The sequence below is a fragment of the Dryobates pubescens genome, chromosome 18, assembly GCF_014839835.1.
Source record: "Dryobates pubescens isolate bDryPub1 chromosome 18, bDryPub1.pri, whole genome shotgun sequence".
NCBI classification, from domain to species: Eukaryota; Metazoa; Chordata; class Aves; order Piciformes; family Picidae; genus Dryobates; species Dryobates pubescens.
In genome coordinates, this window is record NC_071629.1 from 17,457,295 (window position 1) to 17,475,834 (window position 18,540).

Consider the following 18,540-nt stretch of genomic DNA (forward strand, 5'->3'; position numbering starts at 1 on the left):
TCTTCAAATTGCTTAACAGCAAACTCTTTTAGGGTTTTTACTCAGATGTTCAGTAAAAGAGGAAAAATAAATGCAAATGGCCTGCTGATACTGGATTTGCTAATTGTTAACAGTGTGAAAACAAGGAACTCGCTTCCTTGTTGCAAAATGATTAAGAAGTCTTTAGTAAAAAGTGACCAATTAGTGCTGCTTTTTCTTAGGTGCCAGATGAAATGCCCATGCAATAAGTGTGTGAAAGCATTTGATAGTATTTGTCATTGCTCAATCTTCTTGGCCAGGAATTGTGTGCGCTTTATTGGACCCATAAAAATCCAGCTCTGTCTGTCATCTGAAGTGTTTTGATTACTCTTATTGGAGCCCCAAGGAGTTGGAGGCAGTGCTCTCTGTGTGTCTTCTGAATTTAGGGAAGAAGCACAAAAAAGTACTCCTAAGTTGCACTGCGTGTTTAAATATCTCCTCCTCCCTCAGTCTTGTCCAACTCAAAATTCCTGTACTTATATTCATTTGAGGCCATCATTTAAAAGACATATTTGTAAAAAGACAGAACAAGTTTGGCTTGTGCTCTTGAAGTGAGTAGTTGAGTTTAATTTGGAACCACAACCAGAGTTCCTTAACTGAGCAGAAGCTCCAGGTATTTTACTGTTTGCACTGCTTGTGGCAAGAACATACTTTCTAGTACTGTTTGCCTTTTTTGTTACATTACTGAATGAAGAAATAGATGAGCACAGATCTTCTGAAGACAGTAAAGTGTCTTGAAGGAGCTTTTATTTGTGCTGAAGTTTTCTAGGGAATGCAAAGTTTTATTTGGCTGTGAAGTGTCTTGGTAACTTGGTGTCGTTCTCCGTTATAACGACAGTGCAGGATAAATCCTGTCTTACCTCTGGTGAATCAAAGGGTTGACTTTAAAAAAAGTCTGACATCTGCACTTTATCAGCCACTGGTGCTTCTCTAAGGATAATCTAGTGAGTTGTAAAAAACATTTTTATAAAATAGGATATGCCTGAGAGGATTATTTATGTCACAAGCTCATTGCTCCTTATATGTCAGTGGATGTAGTTGTTTTTTACTCTCTGTATACACCTGAAGAATTCAGGAGTTCTGGTTGCTGTAAGAACACAAACTTACAAAAATTGCTTAGTTTTGGTAACTACAGGTGTTTACATAGAGACCAAGTGACTGAGTATCCTACTACAGGATGATTTGAACTTATTTTTTTCCTCTTTACACAACATTTGCATAAACTGTATATTGCTGAAATTTGTAATTCAGCTGTCATGGCTGAAAGATATGTAAAAATCGAATGCAAGCAGGGCAGGTATGCCTGCATGGAAGGGATAGCTTTTTCTATTATTAGATCTTTTATGTCAACTATAGTTGTATTAGCACCATCTTTCCTATCAGTAGCTCTTTTTTTTCAGAGCTAATGTGTTAATGATGTTCGGTAAGTTTCTATAAATGACCTTCTCGTCTTAATAATACTGTCATGAAAGAATTCATTTTGAAGTTGTCTGAAGCTGTCTCCTACTCCACGACCTTGTTGATTGAAAATAAACAAGAACCACCACAGAACTTTCCTGCTCCCCCGCTTCCTCCACCCCTGAAACCTCAGTAAAGGTGCAATTGCAAGACTCATTAACTTTTTTTCTGACAAAATCATTCTTTACTTGTAATGTATTAGCACAAGCCATTAAGCTGGAGTCTCTTCTGGCAAAAGCAATCATAGCAGATGGCACCTCTTCTCTCTATTAATTTCAGATTGGACATGTACTTTGGCTTGTTAAGTCATGTCATAGCAGTAAAATAACAAGAATCATTCAAGCGAGCATGATGATACTGCATTATCTGAAGATGCAGCTGTATAAAGGAGGTGCCTTTGAAAAGACTATTTTAATAGGAATTTAAGACTCTATAAGGTGTTCCATTAAAACTAAATAGTGAATGTAATTAAAACAGGAAGGGTGCTTTTATCTGCCTTTTTTTCTTTGCAGCTATTGATTTTTATTTATTTATTTATTCAACTCTAACGCTGCTTCTGTTTGTGGTTAACATCTTTTACCAAACTTGATTATTTCCCTGGAGTCCCTTTTTAGTCTTTTAATGTGGATCAGCACTTTTGGCATTATTCTGTTGTCTACCTGTGTTAAAGTAAATCAATTAAAGTGCACAGCTGTTCAATTGAAGCATTAGCCAGTATCCTGAGACTTCAGGCATTCTGTAAAAGTGCTGTGTGGGAGTAGGAAAGACACCTGGTGATGTGAGTTATTTTGTCTATGGGTGTTTGGAGGTGTTTTTTGATTTTTGGTTTTTTGCTTCTTTAATTTTCAGTTACTGTAGAACCAGGTAGTTTTCAGGTTGATGGGTACAGGGGAGAAAACGGAGTTGCAGTGTGGAACTGTACTGTGGGAATAGCTTTCTGAAATAAAATGTGGTTCTTCATGTGTTACAGTTTTGACATAGCAGAAGCTCTCACAAGGTGAAAATGGAAGAGTATTTCATGTTGCAAGTGTTTCATGTGTGCCATATAATAAATAATATCCATCTCTTCATATCTGGTTTTATAGTTAAAAAGTCAAAGATAGCATTTCTTTTCATTCTGTGCATACTCAAGGTTTGTGCCTATATTTCCCATAACAGGTAGCATGTATGCAGCTCATCAATGCCCTTGTTACTTCTCCAGAAGATCTTGATTTCAGGATACACTTGAGAAATGAATTTTTACGTTGTGGCCTGAAGAAAATATTGCCTGTAAGTAATTTGTGTGTAGGAATTGGTCACAGTTAAATAACTGCTTGTGATTGTTGAGGATGACCACATAATTTTGAGCAGTAGATCTGTATGGTTGTGGTGGGCAAAGTCACATCTGGGAAGGACTATCAGTCCCAAATCCACTTTAATTCATCACAGTTACAAATTTAGTTTCTCTTTAGCCATGTAAAGCAGAACGGTAATTGAAGCAAGTCCATGTATTAGGAATGAAATTAGGGTAGTCAAATTGAGCATGAGGAGCTCAAAGCACATGCAGTGGATGTGAGTCTAGCTGTGGAGCCAATCATTGTATCTGCTGTTCCTGTTTTCTGTGAATTCTGTTTTTCTTTAATCTGCTTTCTGAGAAGGCATTAGGAGTTTTGAAGGATAAATCAAATCTACTCCATTCTCTTTGAGACTGCACGTCTTCATGCAGCTGCACAGAAGTACACCTTTATGGATATGGCTGTCCATGATTATTTGTGACTGAGGGCTAGATTTACAACTCTTAACCAAGAAACTGTTGCCTTGTTGACATCAAGAATGTATCTAATTAACGTACTCTGAAGTTTCTCACAAAAGATGGAAGAAAGAGTGCCTGCTTTTAATTGAAACACAGTTATATTGCTGTAGCTTCTAAGATACAAAGTTTTGAATCATCAACTTCTGTCAGGAATGAAAACCTCCAGGCTTTAGGGCATGGAGTTTTGAAACTTGCTGAAGTGTGTATGTTAATTTTCCTGAAGGTATTTATTTAGGTTTTGTGTCATGTAGATATAATAATAAAACATCTGAAAGCCTTCAGAGTTCTTTTTCAGTAGATTAAAAATAAGTGAGTTTACACAGTCAATCAATGCTTAAAAGAATTGGGGTGAGTTAGGTGGCAAATGGACTGAATTGTAATAAATCTTGACAAAACTTTGTGGACTGCACTGACATTGAGAAATGAATTTAAAAGCAATTAATATTTAGTGATAATCTTTTCTAAAAAGTTCTTGTGCTGAAATTATGTCTCAAGGTTAGTGTTTTGTATAACTTGTAATATCAACTAAAATAGACAATAGACAATGCCATCTTGCTGCCTTTTTATTTGCGAGGTGTTAATTGTGACATACATTTTACTGAGATGACTGACTAATTTTCCAGGGAGTGAACATAGAGGACAATTGGGGTTTCTGTTTTGCATTAGAAAGCGATTTCCTTGACAGCAAAGCATCTCAAGATGACATCCTGTTCATATCTGTGCTTAGGGGTAAATTTTCAAGAAATGTATGACTTTCATGAATAAAAAACAATCAGGAAGGGGATCTATATCTGTCTCTTAACCTGCCCAGATTCACAGTGGCCTTCTGTGGTTTTCAATCATCAGAAGTGATACGAATTTATACTTTTTTGGGGGAACAGACATACCATTCAGTTTGTATATATCCAATTCACAACAGTTACAGGCTGGTTTTCATTTAAAGCATGGAGTGCTTTCAAACTAAGGGCTTTAGAGCTACTTTCCTTTTTGTGCTTTGCCTAGGAAGAAGCTAAACTTTCTTCCCAAGTGTATTAGATAAGTCATTTATATTGCTTACAAGACAAACAATTTTTTCTTTGCTCTGAGCTTTCATTTTTTGTCTTAGTTTTTTACTTCTAAGTATTTGTTAATGTACTGTGATTGGTTTCATTCTATGATCTAGATTAACTTTGTAACAGAAAGTTGCAAGCATATAATCTTTATGCCTTTTTAGGTTTCTTAAGTTCACTTTAATTAATGTTTTAAAATATTCTGTTTTTTTAAGAGAAACTCTGGCATAAACAAGCATAAATCGCTGATTATGTCCCATTAAGAGAACTCAGTTATAAGGCTTATTTGTTCTGCAGCCCATACCTGCTATATTTGCTGACATTTTGCCTTAATTTTCTCTCAACTGTGCAATTATGAAAACCCTCTGACACTGAATTACAGCTTACTCCTGTTTCAAAGTCTAATATCTTATATTTTGTCATTATGTGATCTTTGAAGGGGGAGGAATTCTTTCTTTCTTTAAGTGTTGCTTTATAAAAGGGAAAAGTAAGATATACTATGTCTTGAAAAAATAGGGCTTGAAAGATAAGGATAATGAAGAGCTTGATATTCAGCTGAAAGTGTTTGATGAAAACAAAGAAGAAGACTTAATTGAATTGTCACATCGACTCAATGATATCAGAGCTGAAATGGAATATCCTTTTTAGAAATGGTGTTACAACTTGTTGTCTTTAATTGTATCAACCTTAGGTTTGAACGCTTAATGTGCAGTTTGTCACAGTTCTGTAGCTTGTCAGGGCCTTTCTCAAGTAGATTTATTTCTGCTTCCTATGTTTTCTGAACTTTTCTATAAAATTAGTGGTTCCATTTGTGTCAAATGCAAGGCATTGGGAACCGAATGTGTTTTTTATAAGCAGTTTAGCTTGGTAAATGTTTTCTGTAATGATGCATGGATATATACAGTTACATCCATAGAACATTATTAGTTTGAAGAAAAAATAGTTACGATAACTAAGGTGTAACAATATTGCTAGTAGGTTCTGAAGCACTTAAAATGCAAGTGATTGACTAGTGTGTATTTGCCAGTAGCCTGGCTTCCTTCAGAATGAAAATGAAAGCTTAATGTGGAATGTGTTTGTAGGATTCTATGGTAAAAGGTGTGTAGTAGAATTTTGCTGAGTGGTAATGGAAGGGGTTGGAACTGGATGATCTTTGAGGTCCTTTCCACCCCTGACAATTCTGTGACTCTCTGATCTTAGTTTCTAAACAAGGGACAGTTTCTGTGGGTTATCATAGTGGGGGGAGAAAAAGGATATTGACTAGTAAGGGTAGCATTTCAGCGTGTTGAAAAGTTTCACTTGAGTAGTACGAGCACCTTCTAGGAAGCAGGGTGGAGTGGGTATTGTGTAGTGTTATGGGCTTTATTTTCCCCCTCTGGTATGCATTTGTTTGTTTGGATGTGGGGTTTTTGTTTGGTGTTTTGTTTTCGTAAGTCTTTTAATTTCCTTAAGAATGTTTCCACTGATGTGAATGAAGTGTTCCATCTGCTGTATAATATGTTGAAAGATACTTCTTCTGAAAATTACTTCTTGTCAATTCTTCAACATTTCCTTCTCATCAGAAACGATTACTATGTCCGGTAAGTGTCAGCTGGCAGGTTTGATTTGTTTGGATCCTGTAAGGGGAAAAACAGAATCCAGACTCTGGTAAACTTGAGTAGCTCAGAGCTGTGCTTGAGTAGTTGCTCTGTGGCTGCCGTTGTTGTTTATCTTTCTGCTCAAAGTTCATCTTGAAAAGATCTGGTTGAATACAATAATGCTGATTTTAAAGACTTGAATCTTACTCTAACACCCTTATCCCAAAATCTTTTAACCAAATGAACACTTGTTCCTTTATTGAAGTTCGATAGCTTCATGAGTTTAAAGAACTTGAAGGTTAATTGCATAACTAATAATAGAAAATACAGTGCCTTGTATCTTGTGTTTTCAATGTAAGCATCTCTTAAATTCACTTCGTAGTGCCTTAGCAGTGTTAAAGTGCCAGACAGAAAATATTGTGTTAGGAAGTAATTTCTCTGTTGTAAAGGGGTGATAAAAAATAATAAAGATATCTAAGTTGATAAAATTAAGAAGTAAAATATAACCTGATACATCTCCAATTTTTATAACTTTTCTTTGGTTTGAGGTATCATCAGTTGAGGTTTGAGGGTTTCCCACTTTAAGAACTCAGTGGTATGTGAAAATGAGATGTAATACTTTGCTCTATAAAGAATAATACTTCGGAGCATAGAATCTCGTACTCTTAGAGATTCCTGAGGCTGTTATGTAGAGATGTGTATCAAGCAATTAGCTAATAATTAACTCATTTGTAACTGAATACTGGTACTATTTCCAGTGATTGGATTCACTGTTGAGAATGTGCAAAATAATCCTTGCAGCATATTGTGAACATAATAAAGGCTTTGTTTGTATTATTGATTATTGTCAGGTAAAGAATAAATGAGAAGTGCACAACATTTTGTGGAGTCTTGAACTTACTGCATATTTTGTCCTGAGAAATTGGCAAGTGTCTTACTAGCCAGAGTACCAATAAGTCTTTTAACTTGATCCTTTTACTAATGATTAGGATACATCATTAGGAGTTAATGTCACCCCTTCTCCCCCCTCCATGTTGAGTAAATGGTTGTTCATGTACTTATTATCTTGTGAAATGTGTTCTTTGTTAGACCTCAGTATTACAAGATAATAGAAGAGTGTGTATCACAGATAGTATTGCACTGCAGTGGAATGGACCCCGATTTTAAATGCAGAGGAAGAATGGATGTGGATTTTACTCATCTTGTTGGTTTGTATACTATAATTAATTTTACTTTGTTTTACTGTAGTGCACTTCCCCCCCACCCCATCTGGACTTAAATTGACTATGTGCATTTTTTCAGTTTTCTGAAAATAGTTTTACTTGTGGAGAAGGCCAGATCAAATTCTGCAGTCTTTACTAAAATGACACTGCTTCTCAAATTCATCCTGACTTCCATCTGAAACTGTTTTAATATCCAGAGTTTGCTTGTTCATAAATTCTGTGAAGTCCAGGTCTGTCAAAAATGCCAAATTTTAGTTACTGTTGTTACGGATTTATAATTTTTATATGATTAATTCTAAGAACGTTTTCTGTGATGTTTTCCAAGTATTTGGGGTTACTTTAAGGTAAATTAATTAAAGCATTGAGAGAATGTAGATATTCATGTCACATGGGAACGAAACAGATGAATAAATAATACATGATTTAAATGGCAATTATCAGGATTGTTCAAGTCTCATTTTATGGTTTTCTTAAGATTGGGGTAGATTGTGTTCCTGAAATACAAAGGGCATCTCTACAGTATTTATTTCATAGGGGGAAGTAGTTGCTTTTGAGAACCCTTTCATTTGGGAAAATCTTTTTTTGGTGATGTGACAAAAGGAACAAGGAAAGGATGCTGTGCTGAAAAGATATCCTGTGTATTTAAGGAATTTGTCTGCATTTTCTGGTCACTTATGACTCTAGCAACATGATCACCTGACCTTCCATCACCTTACTGTTTTCCCATTGACCTGCTGGTTTTAAAGATTACTTGGTCTCTCCATGTCAGTTTTGAACTACAATAGTTATAGCAGTTACTTGCACTTACCTCAGTTATAAATCGCTTAGAGATTTACACTTCATGAGAAGTCAGTATAAGTGCTTTGTACCACCTCTGAGTCAAGAAAACTGCCCTTCGTGATCTGTGCTTCACAGTCCATCCAAATTCTCCTGTCTACAGAATAATTTTAGTTAAATAAATAAAAGCTTGGGTTTTGGTCTGGAAAGGAAGTGTTCTGATTTGAAACCTCAGAATTAATTATTACTTGATAACAGTATAAAAATATATATATTTTTTTTCCACCTCTCATTTAGTAGCAGCTTCATGTAAAAGAGAAGAGTGTAAGATTTAGATGTGTCAGAGAGAACTATGGATGATTTTTCTTGATGATGTTGTCCTCACCTTTTTTTCCCCGTTTGTTTACTTATTTGCAAATTTTGCCCATCAAAATAATTCACCCAGTGTTAAATGACAGCAAGCTAGTGATTCCGTGTATTTGTTGTTGCATTTACATCATGATGTCACAGAGGCCATGTAGTTGGAAGACACCTCAGAACTCTGATACATTTTACCTGACTTCTGTGTACTGTTTTACTTGAATTCTAGATTCATGTGTGGACAAAGCTAAAGTTGAAGAGAGTGAAAAGAAAGCAGCAGAATTTTCCAAAAAGGTGGGTCCTAATCATTGCTCTCTAAATTTGTAAAGTATGGAACAGAAGCCTGACAGGGACACCACAGGCTTGTTTCACAGTAGAAATTTAGTGGAAACTGAGAAATAGTGTTTCTCACAGGCAGCATGGTTTGTTTTCAATTAATAGCTCTGTGGATTCAGGGGTTTTCTCTGACTGTGTGCAAGGCTCAGATTCCAGTTTATGCTGAGCTCAAAAGCAGAAGAGTATTTAGCTGTACATACCTTCAGTTGTATTCCTCTGCTGTAGATACCTAATGGGAAACATTCCACTTTTTGCTATTTTGTCCTGAAACACTTAGTCAGGGTTAAATAATTAAAGTGCAGGTATATGCTTAAAAAGAAAAGGATAAAAAATGTGGGGAGAAGTTTATAACACTTCATCTAGCTTTTTTTTAGAACCTGAAGAAATTTATTGAAAAGCAGTGTCATTCAGTGTTTGGAAAAGTGTTGACTTTCTGGGTCCAGAGATGCTGACATTAAAATGCCACTTTATTTCCTTATAATGCCCATGGTTAATTACAGTGTTCTGAGAATGATTAATTTATTTCCTCATTATTCACATTTAGGATTCTTACAGTACATTTGGGAACCTTTTTTGCTGACAGATACATTCTTTTGGTCCAGTTGTCTTTTATCAGCACCTCGATAACCAAGTCTTATTTCAGTCATGGACAGTTTATAGATAATGGAGTGGTTAGATAAATAAAATTACTTCTGTAGGAAGAATTCCAGGTCAATGTATTTCTCATAATAAAAATTTTTTGGGATGTTTATAATTAAATTCATGCTTATCCTTCTGCTTTATCTCACTAGTGAGGTTAGTGCCTTGCTAATATGTGTTCTCTCATGTTACTTAAATTCCTGTTTCCAAAATTATGTTAGTGGCTCATTTTCAATCACACCACACCCTGTGGAAGGATATGGAATGTACTGCGTTAGGTGGAGTAGTGCTAAAGTTCATTTACATGTTACTGTATGTTAAAACAATTCAAAATTTTGATGTTTGTTTTGGACTAAGAAGTCTTCTGCACACCAAAAGGCATGTTCTTGAGCATGATGATTACAAGTTTCAAATGAAGCCTTAAATGAAGCTAATGCTAAATGTGGATGCATTTTTTTAATAGGAACTATGGTGTCTGAGCTTTATAGAAAACAAATTGTTGTGGTGCTTTCCTGGTGAGTTTTATATCACGTACATTGCAGGTTGCACTCAACACGTGTTCTTCCTAGTGATAGATTGCTTTCTTCTGTGGAAGAATGAATTGAGGAATCTTTGAAAGATGCTAATAATCTCTTAAGCCTAGCAAACAGCAGCAGGATGAAAATACACAGCACGTTTCTCACAATTGGGATATAAACTGACCTTTCATTTCATGTGGAGTAATCAAGACTTAAGGGATCACTTCCTTTCTTATGTTATTTTTAGGGCTGATAATGTTGACGCTGCATAGATTTTCAGATTTAAGGTCACTGCATGAGATATTGTTGAGTTTAGTTTGAGAAGCCTGCAGTGCTCTGTTGAGGGTGGGGAGAAACCTGTTGAACATACCACAGTACTAAGCACCTGGGTCTGTGGTTCTGTGTCATGATTTATTGATTGAAGCTACTATGTGGCACGAGAAGAACACACAGAAAACTGCATCTGCTCCTCTAGTTGTGGTGTTGTTCAAAGAATTCCTGAAAATACAGCATCTAGTGTGGACATGCATGAACAAACCTTTCTGTGTTGGTTAATCATTACAGTTTGATGAAGAGTTCACAGCTCGACAAGAGGCACAAGCGGAGCTTCAGAAACGAGAAGAGAAAATCAAAGAACTTGAAACAGAAATCAAACAGCTACGAACCCAGGTAATAAAACCAAATCGCAGCAAGTTCCACAGTTGAATATTTTTAATTTTGTCTTTTAAGAATTGAAAACTGATTTCCCAGGAGTGTATTGCCTCCTTGGAGTTTGAAATGTGTGTTACAAGAGTACCGATTTGTTTTTAAGACAGTATTATCTATTAAGGATAGTTAATGGAGGTAACATTTTTTTTCATATACTGATCTAGTCAATATCTGTGACAGATACTTGCAGTATTGAGGGGAAAACAAATTTGTTAGGCTATGAAGAATTTGAATCCAACCTGCATTTGTTTTCTTGAAATATAGTTATTTACGCTTTTAGCATTACTCCTGTACATTTTGCAGAAAGTCTTTGTTTCTGAAGGCTTTGTATTCAAATTACAGAGGTGGAAATGATGATAACTCTGTGTACACAATGCATGTACTTGTTAGCATGTGCTTGCAACTGATAATTCTTTTGATTATTTTTTTTTTTTTTCCTGGAGCTCTGGATATCAGACTGTAGCCCTTTATGCTATGAATATTACACTAGCATTATAGAGCTACCTAGGTAAATATTACAAAACCACAAGACCTTTTGGGAAGTGGAAGGTGGTACTTAATTTCAGCAGAGCTAATTTGACTTGCGTTTATTTCCTCATGAATTTTGCACAAGGGCACTAAAACTAGATCTCCAAGCGATCTATTCAGAATCACTAGTGAAGCAGAGAACAAGCAGCATTGCCTTTTGAGGCTTTACAATCATCCCTTGGGTTTCTTTGTATCTGGTTTGGTTGAGATGGAGTTAGTTGTCCCCATTGCATCTTTTGTAGTGCTGGGTTTTGTAGTGGTCACTGGAAAGTGTGTTGATAATGCACCACTTCTATTTTTCCTTTCCCTTGTCCGTCTAAGGAAGGGGGTACTAGAGCAGCTTTGGTGGGTGTCTGGTGCCAGCTATGGCCAGTCCAGTACATTATTTAATTTATTGACAGTGAGTTTGTTTGCAGACTGGTCTTTTATGCACTGTAGGAACCTACAGATACTATGGTTGGATTCCTCCCCCCCCCTTTTTCTTTTATTTTTCTCCTCAGCAAGGCTTATTTGCTATTCCTTCAATGCTGGGCAAGTCTTTCTGTTGCCTTTTTTTTCTTTTTGCTGTGGTCTCACTTCCTACTTGGATAATAAGAGGATGAATAACATGCAACATGCTATTAACTGGTTGCCCTCATCTTGCTTTCAGGATGATGTCCTACTGGCGCAGTTGTCTGTGCTATAGGCTTACTAGAGCACTGGCCTTCTCATCTTAATGTAAGCACAGTGCATTGTGTTCAAACAGTTGGTTTGCTGTTCATTGGATCTTTTGCTATCAGAGCAAGTCATTCTTGTAACTTGTGGTGCCTTATGTTTTCTTACTCTGTTTCCACACAGAGACACTTCTGTTCATGCTTCCTTCTTACCAATGTTAACGTTGGGTGCAAATATTTACGATACAGCGATACACTGAAATGTGACAGTTTCATTTTAATGAGTTCACCAATTGTTGCATTTCAGCAAGTTGTTTGTGGGCCAAAGAAGCACATGCCTTGTGGAAATTAAAAAATTATTTTTAGTCCAATTAACTATGAATACTGTTACATTGATTTTAACACAGCTCAGATTATCCAGACATTATGGTGGAATATGCACAATAACAGTACAATTTAAAGTGGCACACATTAGCTTTCTAATATCTCTTTCTTTTCTCCTACTCTTCTGTTCCCCATTCAATACATAGTGGCATTTTCAGACTACCTCAGATTTTTTAAATATACTTTTTTAACAAACTCCTCCTTCCTCTCTTGGAGTGAGTCAAGAGCAGGGCCACAAATGTGATCCAAGGGCTGGAACACCTCTGCTGTGAGGACAGGCTGAGCGAGCTGGGTTTGTTTAGCCTGGAGAAGACAAGACTCTGTGGGGGATGTTATAGCTGCCTTCCAATACCTGAAGGGACCCTACAGGAAGGCTGGAGAGGGACTTTTCATAAGGGTGTTTAGGAGTAGTACAAAGGGGAATGGTTTTAATCTGAGGGTGAGTAGGTTGAGACTTAGGAGAATTTCCTCACTACAAGGGTGAGCCCCAGGGAGGCTGTAGATGCCTCTTCCCTGGGGGTGTTCAAGGTGAGGCTGGATGAAGTCTTGAGCAGCCAAGTCTACTTGAGAGGCATCCTTACTGTGGCAGGGAGGTTACAGTAGATGATCTCTAAGATCCCTTCCAACCTAAGCCATTCTATCTTTTTTTTTTTTTTTTTTAAATGAGAAACAGTAAGTAATTGTACAGGGAAATAGCATGGGAATCAGATTAAATGAACATGGGCTATATTACATAATAATATTGTAATAAAAAATTAGTAGAGGAAATAAAATATGAGCTCTTACGGCAGTTTGTGCCTTGTTCCTGATGCTGCTTTTTAACAAGTTGTCTTGAAGGACAAAAACCTGAGGAATTGGTACTTGGCTAGAGGCTAGGATCATGCTCTCACTACAGAAACCTCTGCGATGGTTTAACATGGTGTGTTTTCTCTTCATTGTTTCTTTTACAGCTTGTTAGAATTGATATTGCAAATGCTTTTTGTCCCGTTGCCGCAGATACAACTGCAGGCAGATGTAAAACTGTGATTCTTCTGGGTGTTTTCACCCCCCAAACAAGATGCAGCATAGCTATTAACAGCTGTGGTGCCATAACCCCTTGCACTGCACTATCTGCTTTGGTGATTTCTGTGGATAATTTTCAACAGGCGGATTAGTGTTGCTAAATTTCAGTGTGGTGATTACCATCTCTGATGCCCCAGCTTGCCAGGATGTCCTAAGTGGGATAAATGTTTTGTGCATTGGTAAGAAATAAAATGCTGTTCTATTCACTTAAATGTTACTGCTGCTATTAAATTTTCTTTAAAATGGAAACAATTTGTTTTTATAAAAACGCTAGGTTATTCAGTTTACTTGGCAGTTTTATGGTCCATGGTATAATCTATTGTTACTGCTTCTCATTTCAATAGGAGAGTGGTTGAATTCCTCACTTTCTTGAGATACAGTTGACTACAAGGCATCCAAGTTGATTCGACTTCATACTAAAAGTCCTTTCCACCCCGATAAAAAGAATTTGTCTTTTCTGTTTCAGGGTCCAAGCCTGACAGGTCAGCTGACAGAAGTAGCACCATTGCCTCCAACCCTACCAAGTGAGAATGCACCACCACCTCCTCCGCCGCCGCTGCCTGGTGGAGCAATACCTCCTCCGCCGCCGCTGCCTGGTGGAGCAATACCTCCTCCGCCTCCACTGCCTGGTGGAGCAATACCTCCTCCGCCGCCGCTACCTGGTGGAGCAATACCTCCTCCGCCTCCACTGCCTGGTGGAGCAATACCTCCACCACCTCCACTGCCTGGTGCAACAGCACCTCCTCCTCCACCACCTCCGCTGCCTGGTGGAGCCATACCGCCACCGCCTCCGCTGCCCGGTGGAGCCATACCTCCTCCACCTCCCTTACCTGGCGGAGCAGTACCTCCTCCTCCACCTCCCTTACCTGGCGGAGCAGTACCTCCTCCTCCACCTCCACTACCTGGCGGAGCAGTACCTCCTCCTCCACCTCCACTACCTGGCGGAGCAGTACCTCCTCCACCACCGCCTTTTGGTGGGCCTCCAATGCCACCAGCTCTTGGAGGTGCTCCTTTTGCTCCCTTCCCGGTGGCACCTGCATTACCACATGGAATGAAGGAGAAGAAAAAGTATAATCTGGAAGTTGCAATGAAGAGAATCAACTGGTCAAAGGTATTACAAAGTTTGGCTTTATTCCCATTGTCCAAGAGTGGCATTTGAAGAGTAGGAAGATTATGTGCTAGGGTTTATATTAGATTGCTATTAGTACTTATGTTTGGGGATATTTTCCACTCTTTATACAAACATAGTTTACTGTCTACTGGAATGTATTTTGAAGTTAGGTACTTTTTGGCAGGACTTTTTGTGTTTGATGTTTGACAATTGAGTATCCTGGGAAGTTAGCTTAGTTCCAATACAAAATTATTTTTAAGAAGTCTGTGGGTTGCACACGGAGTTAGAGGTTTCTTCCCATGAGGCCTTTCAGGGAATGCATGCCAAACTCACAGGATTCGTGTAATGACAGCAAGAGATGGCAGGAGGTAATTGCTGTGTTTACTTTCTCTTTTGGTCCTGTCGTGAGGGCAGGTCTGAGAGGATATATGTGACTTCTCTGAGTGGAGCATGAGTGGGTGAATGCTCACTGAATTTTACAGTTGTGGAGAGAGTTGCTTGTGTTGTTGATCTGTATCATAGCAGAGTGTGATGACCCAAAAGAAAAGATGAGGAAAGCATTGTCTTAGGTGCAATGAATGTGGATTAAAGCTTTGTGTCATCGAGTACGTAGATCCAAACCATTAGGAGTAGTTCGAAAGCAATTTTCAGACATAGATAACAGCATGCTATTTCATGGAGAAGCAGCCTGAGTTCATGGTGTCAACTGTAGCTGTAAGTTCAAAGAACGCTGGTATCTGTGCTGTAATGGTACTTGTAGGTTATCCAAGATGTTTGTTGGTTGTTTGCAATTAATAATGTGCTAGGGCAGGGTTATGGCCACTGGGAGGAGCTATGGGACTGCTCAAGTGATATATTTGGGCACCATTAACATTCAATGAATGTGAGTTTTTGCAGAGTCTTAACATGGTTATAGCTAATCACATTTCATTTTTAAAAAAACCACCTTTATATATAAACATTTACTTGAGCAGTAAATAATGAGCACAGTCTTTGATTTGCAAACTAACCTGTAAGAGAAGTTATTAGTTATAACCTGCCTCCCTATAGAATGGGTTACTTTGTGACAAGGAAAGTTGTACAACTCTTCAGGTGTGTCTTTACCTATGGTTTTCTTTAAAATTCCTTTTTGAGCACTGTAGCCACTGTTCTTCCTGTATAAAGGAAATAAATTTGGGGGTACCATATAATTGCATCTGTTATCAAGACTAAACAATCATCATACCTTAAAGGCAGTTTGTGGCTGGCAGGTTTTTTTAGTGGTGTAAAATGTCATAGATGGGTTGAGGTTTGCCGTAGGAAAGAACACTGAGGTCACCAAATCATCAAAGCAAACCAATGGAGCACCTTTATGTATTGGTTTGAGCTCAGCTTGGAATTCAGTGTAGTTTGGCTGCATATCAGCTACTAAGTTTTCAAGGCAGTAAATCTTGGTACTACCACCTACTGTCTGACACTTTTCTTGAAAAGTGTGTTCTGTCTCAGTAATGTGTTGGTACCAAGAATTTAGTGAAACCGAATTATTGATGAAAATAAGCTGTTAAGTGGCTACAGATGTTCATTGCTGACCAGAAGATGCAATTTAGCATTGAACAATGCAATTGAAATCCCACTTGGAAGTAGTGCAGGCTTTTTTTCAGCATGTTTCACAGCTGGTAAAATGGTTAGGAAATTCATATAGGTGTAGATATATATATTTCTGTAAAGTTGCATGTTAACATCTGGTTGGAGCTGGATGACATGAGATGCCAGATGTTGCTTCTGGCTGAAGTTGCTGTATCTTTTCATTATGAGGCTTCTGAAACGAATCACATCATTGCATAGCAGTGACAGCCATTTATAGACTGTTTTCACAATATTTCTAGGACATGGGATCGTATGTCTATTGAGTTCTTACTTCGCTGATCTACCCTCTCTGAGACAATGGAATTTAGATTTTAACTGTCTGTGTAAATGTGGTTGGTCTTAGGGCAGTGTCACTGGACTGTGTCTGGAAATCATGCTAGTTTTTCCCCACGGGGTTTTTCAGGTGATTGAAGTTAAGTTATTTAGTAAGTTTTCAGCTTTGTTGCTGAACATGCATCAAGTGCTGATAGTACAAAACTTTCAAGTAGTAGTAATGACAGCAGTTTGCTGCTGAAAGAGGAATAAGACTCTCTTGGGGTATTTTGGAATAAGTGATCTTAATTACCTTTTAAAATAAAAAGCTTAGGTTTTGTCTTCCTCCTTAATCTTGGAATGGTGAATAGTGAAATGGCTCTTTGGATTAACAAATAAGAGCAGGAGGAGAAGATTTTTTTACACTACTGACAATATGATTCTGTCTTGAAGTTGTTACTTATCTTTGACTTACCACTGCTTTGTCTGGTTAGGATAGTTTCTCTTCTACAGTTCATTTACCTTTTTTATTTATTTAGGAAGGGAAGAATTCCTGCCATATATGTAGCTTATGCTTTTTACACTTCAATTGTCCTTGTTAAATAGTAGTTTAGTAACATCTGATTTTCAGAGTTAGTTGCACTAGTTTTGTAATTGTGAAACATTTGGGCTACTATCCTGTAATCGTAAAGAAAAACAAGGGGTTTTCTTAGTTTATAGCACACATTTGTCATTGCAGGGAATTTCATTGTAATCAATTATGTTCATGTGTTCATAATTTATAAAGTGTACATCTGAACAGTGTATGACAATGGGAAGTAACTGCAGATGGACGCTTTAAGTGCTCTGGGAACAATGCCAAAGATCTCCTGCATACTGATAAAGAGGAAGGTCTATTTGATCATCACTTGTAAGGAGGCATCCTTCTGGGATTAAAATTCTTACTGTTTAATTTAGTGTCTTTTTTTCACCATTAGTGTTGGAACAAGGTAGTTTTTTGAAAATGTCTTACCTGCAGTTGATGGTAAAGCAGCTACACATGAACAGATTGATCATAATGGTGGAAAGTGAAGGACAGATGTGTTGCAGTGAATTCCTGGTGAGGCTTCCAAATGCAGCAGTGCTAAACTTCCTGCATATTATTTCAAAGTTAAATAGCCCTTGAAAATTCATTAGCTTTTAAACAAACTTGTGAATAAGAACTGATAAGATCATAGGGAGTGCAGGAAGATCATAGCTTGAAAGCAAAATAGCTGTTCTGAATCACACCTGAAGAATAAAACTGTCTTTCAGTGTTGATATTGCGGAGTGCTTTTTCAAAGTATAGCCATTATCACAAAAGGTGCTGCCATGAAATCTGTGTTTACATTTGGAAAATGGAAACTATTAAAAAAAGGGATGATATTAAGTATAAAATAAGCTCTGATATTTAAAAAGACCATTCTTCCTACAGATTTAATATTGAGTTACTGAAAGGTCTGCATTGGCATATCATTTGCAAATAATTCCATACTCTGGCAGTGTATGAAGGACTATTCGGGACTACTTAAGCAGCCGTGATGTGCATCAGTGCTGAAGAAGTTAGGAACTGTCTAGAACATAATCAAGGAAAGTTACACATCTTTCAAGGCCAGATGCTCATGTTATTATACAGGCTTTTTGAAAGACGAGCTGAATGGGAGAAATGTAATAAAAATCACTGTCTAAATAGAGGGAAGTTCATCTGATACTGTTTTGTTCAGGAAGCGTCTAAATCATAGAGTTGTTTCCATTGCAAAAAACCTTCAAGATAATAGAGTCCAGCCATCAGAAGAGAGCCATCTCTTGGGGAGCCTAAGTCCTGGCACATACCTTAACTGAACTCAGTCCAATTGTCACAAAATTCTGGTAGCATGTGCTTTAACGTGATGATTGAAGATACTAGCTATTAACTTTGGAGCTGCCATTCTTGTTGCAGATTGAGCCACAGAAGATAACAGAAAACAGCTTTTGGGTAAAAGCCGAAGAAGATAAATTTGAAAACCCGGAACTGTTTGCAAAATTGGCAGTTACCTTTGGAACCCAAATGAAAGGTATGTTGTTTTTTAAAGTTTCCCCCCCTTTGTATTATCCTTTTATTAAGTGTAAAACTGTGCAGTGACAGGCTCTTCTATGCTTTGCGCAATAGCAAGGAAGCAGGGAAATGGTAAAAAACATAGTTTATTATTAAGCATAGCATTCTAACAGAGTTGCTCCTCCCTCACTTTGCAGCAGGAGGGGAGGAACCTTTTGCAATAATACCTCTGAAGTGCAGGGTATGATGCAGATAGCTGTGGGTTTTTTTGAGATGAAATTATAGTTTAATTTACATTCTAGTCCTAAAATCATGCTCATCTGCATTAATATTCCTAGCCACAGGAACTGTGAGTTGTCAGGTTCTTTTAGATGTTCTGTGCATGGAGGCTTTGTTTTGTAACAAAACCTACTTGC

The 18,540-nt window shown here is 37.5% G+C and overlaps 1 protein-coding gene across 1 annotated transcript in view; it reads left to right on the forward strand.

Annotated features, from left to right (window-relative positions):
- Positions 1 to 18,540, forward strand: part of DIAPH2 (diaphanous related formin 2) — a 229,682-nt gene that overhangs the window by 34,307 nt on the left and 176,835 nt on the right. Inside the window, exons 11-18 of the mRNA XM_054169316.1 lie at positions 2,635 to 2,745; positions 4,834 to 4,952; positions 5,781 to 5,897; positions 6,984 to 7,102; positions 8,484 to 8,548; positions 10,312 to 10,416; positions 13,549 to 14,193; positions 18,029 to 18,143. Coding sequence (XP_054025291.1) covers positions 2,635 to 2,745; positions 4,834 to 4,952; positions 5,781 to 5,897; positions 6,984 to 7,102; positions 8,484 to 8,548; positions 10,312 to 10,416; positions 13,549 to 14,193; positions 18,029 to 18,143 — 1,396 coding nt within the window. The remainder of the gene's footprint in view (positions 1 to 2,634; positions 2,746 to 4,833; positions 4,953 to 5,780; positions 5,898 to 6,983; positions 7,103 to 8,483; positions 8,549 to 10,311; positions 10,417 to 13,548; positions 14,194 to 18,028; positions 18,144 to 18,540) is intronic.